Raw genomic sequence first — 12,040 nt, forward strand, 5'->3', positions numbered from 1 at the left:
TGCAGGCTGACAGTCCATCTCCTGTCAATCTCTCTTTGTGGTCTAAAGTTGCAAAATGTACAATCCCCATGTGTCCACTGTGAGATAGTACAAACCACTGAAAAATCTATTGCATGTAGACAGCTACACATCTGGGTAACATACAAGCTCCTAAGGTACCTTCCTTATTTCTCTAGACCAGGCATCCCCAAACTTCGGCCCTCCAGATGTTTTGGACTACAATTCCCATCTTCCCCGACCACTGGTCCTGTTAGCTAGGGATCATGGGAGTTGTAGGCCAAAACATCTGGAGGGCCGCAGTTTGGGGGTGCCTGCTCTAGACTAAATGTGGGTTAAATAAAAGAAATTGAATTAAGCACAAAACTCTTTCAAGACAGTTAAGGAGTGTGACATGAGGCACTGGGCAAGATACAAACTAGTGCAAGTTGGTGTCTGCTGGCAATGGGGATTCTCCTTCCTCTTCCCCTCGCTCCCTGCCCCCAGATCTGCCCTGGGTGACGCGACTTTCGAAGCCGTCGCCGGCCATTTTCGGTGCCCATAGATGGGCAAATCAGAAAAAAAATGTCCGCTGGCAGAAGAATATAAGGGAGAATAACGGGAGACGAAGTGATACGGGGGACCGCCGGGAAAAGGCAATAAAAAGCGGGGGTTTCCCCGGGGAAAACGGGGTACTTGGTAGCTATGGGTTAAGTACGCTTCAGATTAAGTATAGACTTCCGGAACCAATTGTGGACTTAAACCGAGGTACCACTGTATGTAGTTTGTAGAAGACAGGTACTAAATTAAATGTCTCTTGCACTGGATTAATTTTTGGGTGTTTTTTTTTATAATCAATTCAGTCTAACTGGATGTAAGCCATTACACCTTTTTTGGTTCTATGTTTGAGAACAAGGCAGTAATGTTCTTGTTTAAAATGGTACCACCAAATTGTTAGGTTTCCCAATGATTGTGCAGTATTAAATTACTACTGCTCTCCAAGGCTACTTTAAAAAAAATACTTACATTGTCAGATAAAGCAAACTAATGGCTAACTGAACAGCACAAACAGATGCTGCAGGTAACAGGAATTAATAAACCGTACGAAATGAATGATGCTTCTCACTGTTACTGACAGGTTAAAAAGGCGAAGTCTGCCACAGTTAGGTGGACCTTGCAAAAATGAGGTGCAAGTGTCAGCAATGCTGAAGCAAGATTAAAATTTCCATCACCTATTCAAGCCAAGCCAATTTGTATTTTGATGCACACCTCTTGCATTTTCTACTTAAGGGATATCTAGCAACCACATGTTCAGATCTTGTATCTTTAATACATTTGCCTCTTGTGTCCAGGCATTATTGAAGGAGAGCCACTTTATCAATAAATGCCAGGGTTTCCATACAAACTCTGAGAATATTTCAACCATTTCACATTTCCGGGTGTTTGCTTTTTCAGCTTTGAGTTCAACTGTGGAGCAATGCTGCCACCTATGGAGGCTGTAAAGAAAAGTCCCACAAATAAAAATGGAGAAAGTTCAAGACAATTGTTCCGACCAGAAACAAATGAGAAGATGGAGTATACCAAAAACAAATCAGAAACTGAGCATTTTGGTAGCTGGATTTATAAACAATCAAACATGCCATCATTTAGACCTGGGCATAGACTTCTGCTATTCACTGTGGCTACTTTCCCAAGGAAGGGGGAGGAGCATGTAAATGTAAGAATCAAATACCAAAGGCATAGCAAAAACATGGAAACCAAGTGCTGTAAATTAATAGCTTGTATATAGTGTGCGGGGAACAGTTTTTACCTGAGGGACAGTTCTCCTCCCCTCCCATCTCATAGGGGCACCTACCTTTCAATCATCTGGGGCAATTTGCTCAGCAACTGATGACTGTGCAGTCCAATTCTGTTCTCTGCAGGGGTCTGGTTTGCCAGCAGGATTGAACCCGTGTGACCTCAGCTGACTAACAGGCGGATGTTGTTGTTGTTTAGTCGTTTAGTCGTGTCCGACTCTTCGTGACCCCATGGACCATAGCACGCCAGGCACTCCTGTCTTCCACTGCCTCCCGTAGTTTGGTCAAACTCATGTTCGTAGCTTCGAGAACACTGTCCAACCATCTCGTCCTCTGTCGTCCCCTTCTCCTAGTGCCCTCAATCTTTCCCAACATCAGAGTCTTTTCCAAGGATTCTTCTCTTCTCATGAGGTGGCCAAAGTATTGGAGCCTCAGCTTCACGATCTGTCCTTCCAGGGAGCACTCAGGGGTGATTTCCTTAAGAATTGATAGGTTTGATCTTCTAGCAGTCCATGAGACTCTCAAGAGTCTCCTCCAGCACCATAATTCAAAAGCATCAATTCTTCGGCGATCAGCCTTCTTTATGGTCCAGCTCTCACTTCCATACATCACTACTGGGAAAACCATAGCTTTAACTATACGGACCTTTGTCGGCAAGGTGATGTCTCTGCTTTTTAAGATGCTGTCTAGGTTTGTCATTGCTTTTCTCCCAAGAAGCAGGCGTCTTTTAATTTCGTGACTGCTGTCACCATCTGCAGTGATCAAGGAGCCCAAGAAAGTAAAATCTCTCACTGCCTCCATTTCTTCCCCTTCTATTTGCCAGGAGGTGATGGGACCAGTGGCCATGATCTTGGTTTTTTTGATGTTGAGCTTCAGACCATATTTTGCGCTCTCCTCTTTCACCCTCATTAAAAGGTTCTTTAATTCCTCCTCACTTTCTGCCATCAAGGTTGTGTCATCTGCATATCTGAGGTTGTTGATATTTCTTCCGGCAATCTTAATTCCTGCTTGGGATTCATCTAGTCCAGCCTTTCGCATGATGAATTCTGCATATAAGTTAAATAAGCAGGGAGACAATATACAACCTTGTCGTACTCCTTTCCCAATTTTGAACCAATCAGTTGTTCCATATCCAGTTCTAACTGTAGCTTCTTGTCCCACATAGAGATTTCTCAGGAGACAGATGAGGTGATCAGGCACTCCCATTTCTTTAAGAACTTGCCATAGTTTGCTGTGGTCGACACAGTCAAAGGCTTTTGCATAGTCAATGAAGCAGAAGTAGACGTTTCCCACAGGCGGATGTGGCTCGGGTTAAATGCCCTCATGGGCCAAATTAGATCTACTGGTGGGCAAAGACCTGTCTACAAACCCGAAGTTCCTCATTCCTGTTGTATTCACTAGGCAAAACACTCCCACACAGCCCAAAATAAATAAAATACAGGCAAAAAACCAAACAACACTTCTCATGCAAACAAAAAAGAAACAATTTAAATTTTAACATTGGGACAAGCAGCTCTGCCCGGCTCCAAGGTAGATGTCTGAGGATGCAGTGGTGTCCACTGGGGTCCAGGTTTGAATATATATCATCAATTGTAAATACAGAAGTAGGCATTAAATTAAATGGCATACAAAGATCTAACTGTATTTGTGTGTCATTAGATTCAGTGCTTCTCTCCCCCCCCCCCCCCCGAGACTTCTGTTTTCAAAGACCTGGTGGTGTGCCCTATGCAACAACACACATACACAGAAAAGGAAAACACAGACTCACCATTTTTCATCTGAAACATTTTATGTACAAATCTACACAAGTGTGGTAACTCCCCATCCTTCCCCATTAGCTGATTCAACAACTAGTCAGTGTATCTGTTGTGTATACTCCATGTATACACCTCATAAATCAAATGAGATTATGAAAATTAATTTACATATATAAAAGAGCTGTTCAAATAGTAATAAAAAGATAATGGCACTAACCCTGCAACAAAAGTTATTTTTTTAAAAAATCAAATCTACAGGCCATTTGTAGTTTAATGACCGCTACAGCTGTTCCCAGCAGCAGTAATTGTTTCTGATTCAAATACCTAAAATTTCCCTTGCAATTAAGTCTGGTTTGCAGCAACTACAGACTGTAAAGTATTACAAAGGTTTCATTATGCATCTCGTATTACCTGTTAAACTAGGTTCCAGATTCATAAACTATTCTGCCTTTCAAATTCCCTCTTTGCCAGAGATGGCTGCTGGGAATCCCCAGTTATGGCTGCATGCCAATCAAGGAGAGAAGGGAAAGCCATCCTGGTAGCCATGTGGACTGTAGCAGGAGAGATAAGAGTTCCAGGAGCTTCCAGCTTAAGGATGCAGGATTCACAGCCCTCCAGATGCTGTCAGACTACAACTCCCATCAGCCCCTGCCAGCATGACAAATGGCCAGGGATGATGGGAGTCCAAAAACAGCAGGAGGGCCAGAGATTCCCTGTGCTAGCTAGTTCCTGCTCAAACAAGCTTTCTTCTCCCTACTTTACTGACCTGAAACAGTCAAATCCCACCAAAGTACCAGATTGCAAAGAGTGAGGGTTCAAAAAATTGTTTTGTTATTTATGGTATGTTCACGACTCATACAGTCATTTTATGGCAGGAGATTATGTTGCAATTCCCTGGGAATGTTACAAGTTCAGATACCACTGAGGTTTGTGCCTCTGAACATCTGACTCTTCTGGATACAACACCTATTAATAGGCGATAGCCTATTAATTGTGGAGCAAGAGAAGCTACAATAATTTCAGTGACACAGGAGCACATGGTTTGTCGGTGGTGCAATAGCTCATAGCTACCGCCAAAAATGAATGTCAGTAATAGTCACTTGTTGAAAATAGGAAGGCATCTTAAGATTTGCATCCTAGCAGTAATATATTTCATCCTCTTTTTGTCCTTATTTATACAAGCTTAATTTCTGTTGGTTTTGTTTCTGAAGAACAAAATGCAAAGGTCAACATGTCCTTGCAAACATCTGCTGTGAGCCCTACCTACGTAAGGTAAATACTCATCTGCATAAAATTAGCCTCACCCTTTCCACTGTAGGGAGAAAAACACATCTTTATGTTCAACCACAGGCATCCCCAAACTGCGGCCCTCCAGATGTTTTGGCCTACAACTCTTATGATCCCTAGCTAACAGGACCAGTGGTCGGAGAGGATGGAAATTGTAGTCCAAAACATCTGGAGGGCCGAAGTTTGGGGATGCCTGTTCAACCACAAGTGAATCGCTTTTGATGACAACTTTGTTGTTAAGAGAATGCTTAAGCAAAGCCCAGGGCCATACCTTTCATTGTGAGACTTTCAGCCATGTTAATCTGCACAGAATGCACAATAGTGTGCTCAACGACTACACTGTAAGCTTCAACGTGAGTATGCTGAAATTAAAAGGTCATGAATATTATCTTTGGACTTCATTGACTTTAGACAATACTGAATTGAAAACATTATCTGTGCATATGTCTATTTGACCCTTGAATGATCATTGATATGACTAGTCACATTAATACCATACATGGAGACACTATACATATTATTCTTTCCCCAACCTGCATAGATTTCCCAGTGTGAGTATTGCACTCATCACACAGAAGCATCTATATTCAAAATTTCACACTATTGTCAAAATGGAATTAGGAAGGAAATGCCTAATATGTTATGGAACTTAAGTTCCATATATATTTCCTTTCCCTAGAATGCTTATATTTGTAGCAGCTCATTAAGAACTGAGAAGACTGTAGAATCTAGGGTGGTAATACAGATATTTTCTTTGGTATACTGACTTCATAGCAATACATTTTTCATCACAATGATCACAGGAATTGTTTCTGGGTAAAGATAGTTTTGTCAGTATTATGTCACATTAGCTTTCCTATATTTCTGGGGACAAAAAGGGTAGGTACATGGTTTTGTGTGACTTAAACAAATGCATGTAGTAAGCTTGTGTGGCATACTTTGTGCCACTATTGTCCCAATTACATAGGGAATACAGGCACCATTTATAATTTGGATGGCTCAATGAAGGAACATCTAATTTTTACAGATGTCTTCGTTAAGAAAATTGACCCGTCGTTGGAGAAATGAAGTTATAAACAAGCAATATGAAAGTAATGGGAATTAGATGGGACCATACCAAAGGCACAATGCTTCCCATAAGAAAAAAGTTCTGAACATACTGTTCCTGTGCAACAAAATCAGTTAAGATCACACAGCTACCTGCCCTACCAGTTTTGCTACAGTAGTTTGCATTGACTTGGGAGAAAGAGAGAAGGCTTCATGTAAGCCAACTGCAGCACTGACAATGCCCCTTAACAGTGCAATATTTGTGACATATCCAATGAATACATCACACTTTTATTTTGGTGGACGTGAACATTAGTTTTACAAAAATCAGTCACAGTTATCTCTTTGAAAATTAAAAAAGTCAGCAGTTTTTAGATTTTATAACCCACTCAGCATTTGGGTTCAGCTGATGCAAATCCTTCATATAGGTATCATCATCCAGGCAGCGTTCACCTGTTAGGAAAACACATATATTATGTAAAACTGCAGATTATTTTGAAAATGATTAAGACTGTATGCAAATAAGAATATTGAGCTTAGTGGAAGTTGTTTCTGAGTCAACATGCATCGGATTATGGAAACAGAGGAAATGAGGACCAAGGGATAAAACAAAACCACAACTTTATTAACTCTGATTAATAACTGAAGCAAACCACAACGCCTAATCACACAATGATCTCAGCAGATCAGATGCTGAATTCTATGTGAGTTTCACACTGGTTCAGAGACGGAAGCAGTGAAAACCACTGAGTGGTCAACTGCCACACTTTAGGGTACACTGAGGGAATCCATACTAAGTTCGCCCTCCAAGCAAGTTACTTCTAGATGGGCAAGTCCAGCATGCCCCCAGCTTCCTGGCCCCAATTGTCTTGAAAGCATGATCACTCTATGCTTCACCTTAAGGAGCAAACCAATCTTTTACTTGTACTATCCCAGCAGTTGTGAACGTATAATGATAATCAAATTAATTAGGCCCTGGGAAATACATCTCCCCTGCTGAGAATCCTACTCAGCTCTGAAGTTGGCCAATACCATACTGTGGCTAAAGGGAGAGTGGGTGGGTACTGAGCTGCCGACAAACCTATTGCCTGTTTCTTGAGGTGGTTTCATTGGCTGCCACTTCATGAGGATACACATTGCCAATAAATCCTCACCCTGCTCCATCTACTCCTGTACATTCAAACCTGCACATCAGGGGAAAGCTTCTAGCCTAATTCTTTATATACATCACTTCCAAAACAATAGGTATTGGGGGCGTTTCCATGCAAGAAATTACTCATACACCTGTATGAGGTGATTCCAGCTGCTTTAAGCAAACTGTGTTTTAAGCAAAGTTTGAAACCAGCACCAAGTCTACAGTGTAAAGAGCCTTACCAATGTTCCCTCCAACTTCATATAAAAACACTTCTTCTTTCTTCAGAGACTGGACGGTTGCACTACAAAGAAATGCAACAAAATGATTGAGCAGAGTACCAAATAACTTGCAACCAGAAGCTACTAGATGTCCTTCGGAAAATGCTCTACAGCTCAGGAGATTTGCCAGTGCGCTAAAATTATCTTGCTATCTTTCTCCATCTGTTAACTTACTGAAATAAACATCTCATATTGGGATGATTAGAAAAAAGGAGCTACACGCTACAATGAATTGCATGGAAACAAAATTACTTGAAGAAACTCATATACTCAAAGGTCCACAAATGTGATTTGGGGAATCCTATAGTCCCCAAGATGCCCTCACAGAGACCCACGACACTGTGCCCTAAATATACACTTGTCCCTTGAGCTTAATTATGTCAAGGTACATTTGTTTGTTTTCTTGCTGTAGAATCAAGTCAACACGAAGAAGAAGAAGAAGAAGAAGAAGAAGAAGAAGAAGAAGAAGAAGAAGAAGAAGAAGAAGAAGAAGAAGAAGAAGAAGGAGGAGGAGGAGGAGGAGGAGGAGGAGGAGGAGGAGGGGGGGGTTGGGGAAAAGGACACAGACAGAAATGCTTATACCTTTTTTGGCTGAGGAACCTGGCCACTACATCACAAGCTTTTAGTTCTCCTGTCAGCTGGATTGCCATGGAAACTTTGGAAAGATGAGGTGCTTGCACCCGTATTACTCCCTGAGGAACATCAGCCTGCAAAGCAATAATGGAATTTGAATGGAGTATCTTGCAGCTGCCTTTGAGGAGCTTCTCAAAACATAGTGCAGAACAAATAGTTGGGACAGCTCACATACTGAATAAAGTTAGGGATATTGTATGGAGAGCAAGATGGCAGGGTGGGTGGGAATTACCAGTTATAGAATTAAGCAAAATGCTTACAGACGCCTATATTTTATAATAGTGATGGAACGTATTGCTACATATGCTAAAAGAAATAATATTTTACATTGTTACCACCACATTTGCACAGTCATGGCACATTATGAAGCATGCTTGTGTGATATTACATTTGCACATTAATCGGATCCTGTTGTGCACAGGAAACAAACAAAATATTATTCTTAATATTCTTATAAGAACATTTCTGAACCAATTAGATATTTTATTTTCTAACCAAATGCGAATTCTCTTTTCAATTATACTACAGACCTAAAGAAAAGCTTTTATGCAACTCTTAATTGCAAAATGTGAAGAAATGAGTTTAATTTCAATTTCTGAATGAACTATCTCATATCAAATTATGAAATGAAATTGCTTTTAAAATGTTAAGGTTCTTTCCTTCTTTAAAATCCAACACACCCTCCATAAAATTTTATTAAAACCTATCTTATTAGTTGTAATCCTTGGATAACCTCTGGAAGATTTTTACTACCATAGCCTGGCTTCTCATATACTAGATTTAATAACATGAAAGAAAGCAGTGCCAGAAGAGTAGGTGGTACCCACTTCTCAGCTTGCAAAAAATGAAAATACAAACTCTCTTTATATTACAGACCAGAGCCACAGATAATAAGGGATAGGTGAGTTGGGAAGCTATATGTAGAGGGTTACCAAGTATTCCTATTGGTAGGGCAAGAAACCAATAGCTTCCAACTCCTTCCAGAAACTGTAATAAATAATAAATAATAATAATTTATGTTGCCTTCCATTAGTGCCTGCAGGCCTGATATAGGTCCCAATTTGGCCTAAAAGGCTATTTTCCCCAAACTACAGCCACTTGCCCAACAACTGATGTCATATGTTGGTGCCAATTGTTGGTGGTTGCAAAGTGCTGTGCTTATCCAACAGTGAGACCCGCAGAGTTCCCTTCATTGGAACCTCCCCAGTGTGGCTGAGGGGGACTTGCTGTCAGTGCCTATCAGCTGATTGGTGCTGGCAGCTGGTGAGTCCAAGTGGGATCACCTATAGTGCAGAGCTACTTATCAGGAAGCTGAGGACGTACAGTACTTTGCAACCCCCCCCCCAATCAGATTATTCCCTTTCATAGCACTGCCTTTACCCACAACAGTTTGATTTCAAGTTACAGGGAACCAGGCAGAGGGCCTTCTCGGTAGTGGCACCCACCCTGTGGAATTCCCTCCCACTAGAGGTCAAAGAGAACAACAATTACCAGACCTTTAGAAGGCATCTCAAGGCAGCCCTGTTTAGGGAAGCTTTTAATGTTTGATGGATTTCTGTATTTTAGTGTTTTGTTGGAAGCCGCCCAGAGTGGCTGGGGGAACCCGGCCAGATGGGCGGGGTATAAATAAATTATTATTATTATTATTATTATTATTATTATTATTATTATTATTATTAGGGCAAGAAAAACATGTACATTGACACCACTATGATTAGTCCCAGGGGACTGACAGGTTGGTTGACACAGGGTGGAAGAGATAAGGATCCACTCCTACCTTACTGGATCACTCTATATTCCTAATGGACAAGCTGAATTTTGCCATTTCTAGATAGGTCTAGAGCAGTGTTGGGTCTCCAGCTGTTTTGGGACTACAATTCCCATCATCCTTGACCACTGGTCCTGTTAGCTAGGGATGATGGGAGCTGGAGTCCCAAAACAGCTGGAGAACAAAGTTTGGCCAACACTGGTCTCAAGAAATAATATGTTCAGCACCAAGATGGCCTGAAATGACTGAGGCCAGCTATATCCAGTAGATGTTTACACAACACACTGAAGGCATGCTGTGTAATGAGCCCCACTCGCTTTCCTGCTACATCATCAGGTGACAGCCTGAGTCACCTTGACTTGTACTGCAGTGACCAGGGACAAAGAGTGCAGGGCTAACACTCCTTAAAAGACAATGGGAAAAGGGAATCAAGGAAAGTGCTAGATCTTCTTACTCTCCTGAGGTTCCCTCTTGTCTATACAGTTGCATACAAAGCATATGGCATGCTGCACTATCCAAGCCCATATACAATAACAACTTTTTATTTTCCAAGAGAATTCAGTTTTAAATTTTAGTTTTGAAATTGCTGCAGTTAAGAGAGCTGATCAAATATTGAGGATTCTGCATGCTGTGCTCTAGATACATAAGCAGCAGTGAGCTGTAGGGCCTAATTTTAACATCAAGAGGCCACAGTGGGGATAAGAGTAGGGGAACCCTTTTCTGCTTTATTGTCGGATGCTTTGTTGCCCAAACTCCCTCCCCCAGCCGGGTCAGAAACTGGAATGGTGGAGCACAAGGAGTTAAACTGGGGAAAGGTTTATCTCCTGGTCTTATTTTATATATTAAAGTTAAATGCACAGCACCCCAAAAAATTGTAACAAAAATGCCTACCATCACCACATCCAGTTTGGCCCCCAATATGCCAACAGATTATAATGAATAATCATTATTATAACGTGATGAGCCAGTGCAATATTGCATTCTTCCACAAGATGTCTCTAATTCACTAAATTGTGAATATGACTTTAGTTAATGATGGGTTACAAACATCCAAAGAGATTCTGCATTCAGAAGACAGATCATGTATGTATTCTGATACTTGATCTTAACACAGGCTGGATATAATTAATTAGAGACAAAGTTATGTCTAACCAATCGAGAACACCTGACCAGCAAGTGTTTACCCCAAAACACTAGTGACTATGAACTGATTTGTATCATTTTTTTAAAAATAAATACTCCATACCTAAGAAAGGGGATGGATTTGGTTTCTTCTACTGTTGTTCTTATTGATACTTCCATGACTGGTTTTAGGGACTGTGTTTTAAAATCACTTTATTGTTTATTGGCATTTATTATGTGGTACGCTAATCTGGATGCCAAACTGACAGAAGAAATAAACTTCAATCATTTCAGAGGTGCTCTTCTACTTTCCTCTGCTGAAACAAGTATGCAGTTTACACCCTTGCTCAGGGCCACTCTGAAAGTGAAGCAAGAAAGCTAGGTACAACTGAACCATGAGTTTCACAACAGTAAGCAAGCGCTCTGGAACGTTCAAGTGTTGTAAACATAGGCCTTCCGAACTAGAACATCTAGCCATTTTGATTATCTTAGTTAAAAACTAAATCATGTTATAAACCCCTCTTTGCTAATAGGCAAGGCATTGTTTTAATAAGATATTTTTCAGATAATTACATTTATTCATCAAGAAAAGGCAAATTGTAAATATGGCGGCGCTGCTATTTTATCACTACCACTAGCTCTGGCAGTTTCAATTGGAGAACAGCCTTTACCAAAGGTGTCATGGACTTTGAAGAAATTCGATCTCAGGACACAAGGGATAAATGTGCTAAGAGGAAGGCATGCTTGGCAAATCTACACCGTGATCAACTCCAGCCCGGAAACCAATGTCCCCACTGTGGAAGGATGTGTGGATCCAGAATTGGCCTCCACAGTCACTTACGGACTCATTGTTAAAACCGTGTTTATGGAAGACAATCTTACTTGGCTACGAGCAATCACAAAAGAAGACGTACTCTAATTTACTGAAAGTTACTTGCTTACCTCATTGACACTTTTTACATCATTGACATTTTTATCTTGCTTCTCGTGTTTTTCACGGTCATAAGCCATTTTCTTCAGCAATTTTTTCACAGCTTTATCCTTTTTTTCCTTTTTCTGACTTTCAGTATTTTGCTTTCTTACTTGGTTCACAAGGAATGTAGGAATCTAAGCAGACATAAAACCTGTTACTAGCACCATTGATACAGTTGGCTCCCATAAACAAATGTTTATATTCTTCTAATGACAAGACATATCAAATATGGAATATCAAACACCAATATTTATGTCAAACAACAACA

At 40.8% G+C, this 12,040-nt stretch overlaps 1 protein-coding gene across 3 annotated transcripts in view; it reads right to left on the reverse strand.

Annotated features, from left to right (window-relative positions):
- Positions 1-3,453: 3,453 nt before the first annotated feature.
- ARHGAP18 (Rho GTPase activating protein 18) overlaps positions 3,454-12,040 on the reverse strand; it is a 47,525-nt gene continuing 38,938 nt past the window's right edge. For all 3 annotated transcript variants that reach the window (XM_035109024.2, XM_035109023.2, XM_060272679.1), the window contains exons 12-15: positions 11,742-11,906; positions 7,859-7,983; positions 7,238-7,299; positions 3,454-6,316 (exon numbers count right to left, since the gene is read on the reverse strand). In XM_035109024.2, coding sequence (XP_034964915.2) covers positions 6,225-6,316; positions 7,238-7,299; positions 7,859-7,983; positions 11,742-11,906 — 444 coding nt within the window. In that variant the 3' untranslated portion in view covers positions 3,454-6,224. The remainder of the gene's footprint in view (positions 6,317-7,237; positions 7,300-7,858; positions 7,984-11,741; positions 11,907-12,040) is intronic.

Source organism: Zootoca vivipara, chromosome 3 (genome assembly GCF_963506605.1).
Source record: "Zootoca vivipara chromosome 3, rZooViv1.1, whole genome shotgun sequence".
NCBI lineage: Eukaryota > Metazoa > Chordata > Lepidosauria > Squamata > Lacertidae > Zootoca > Zootoca vivipara.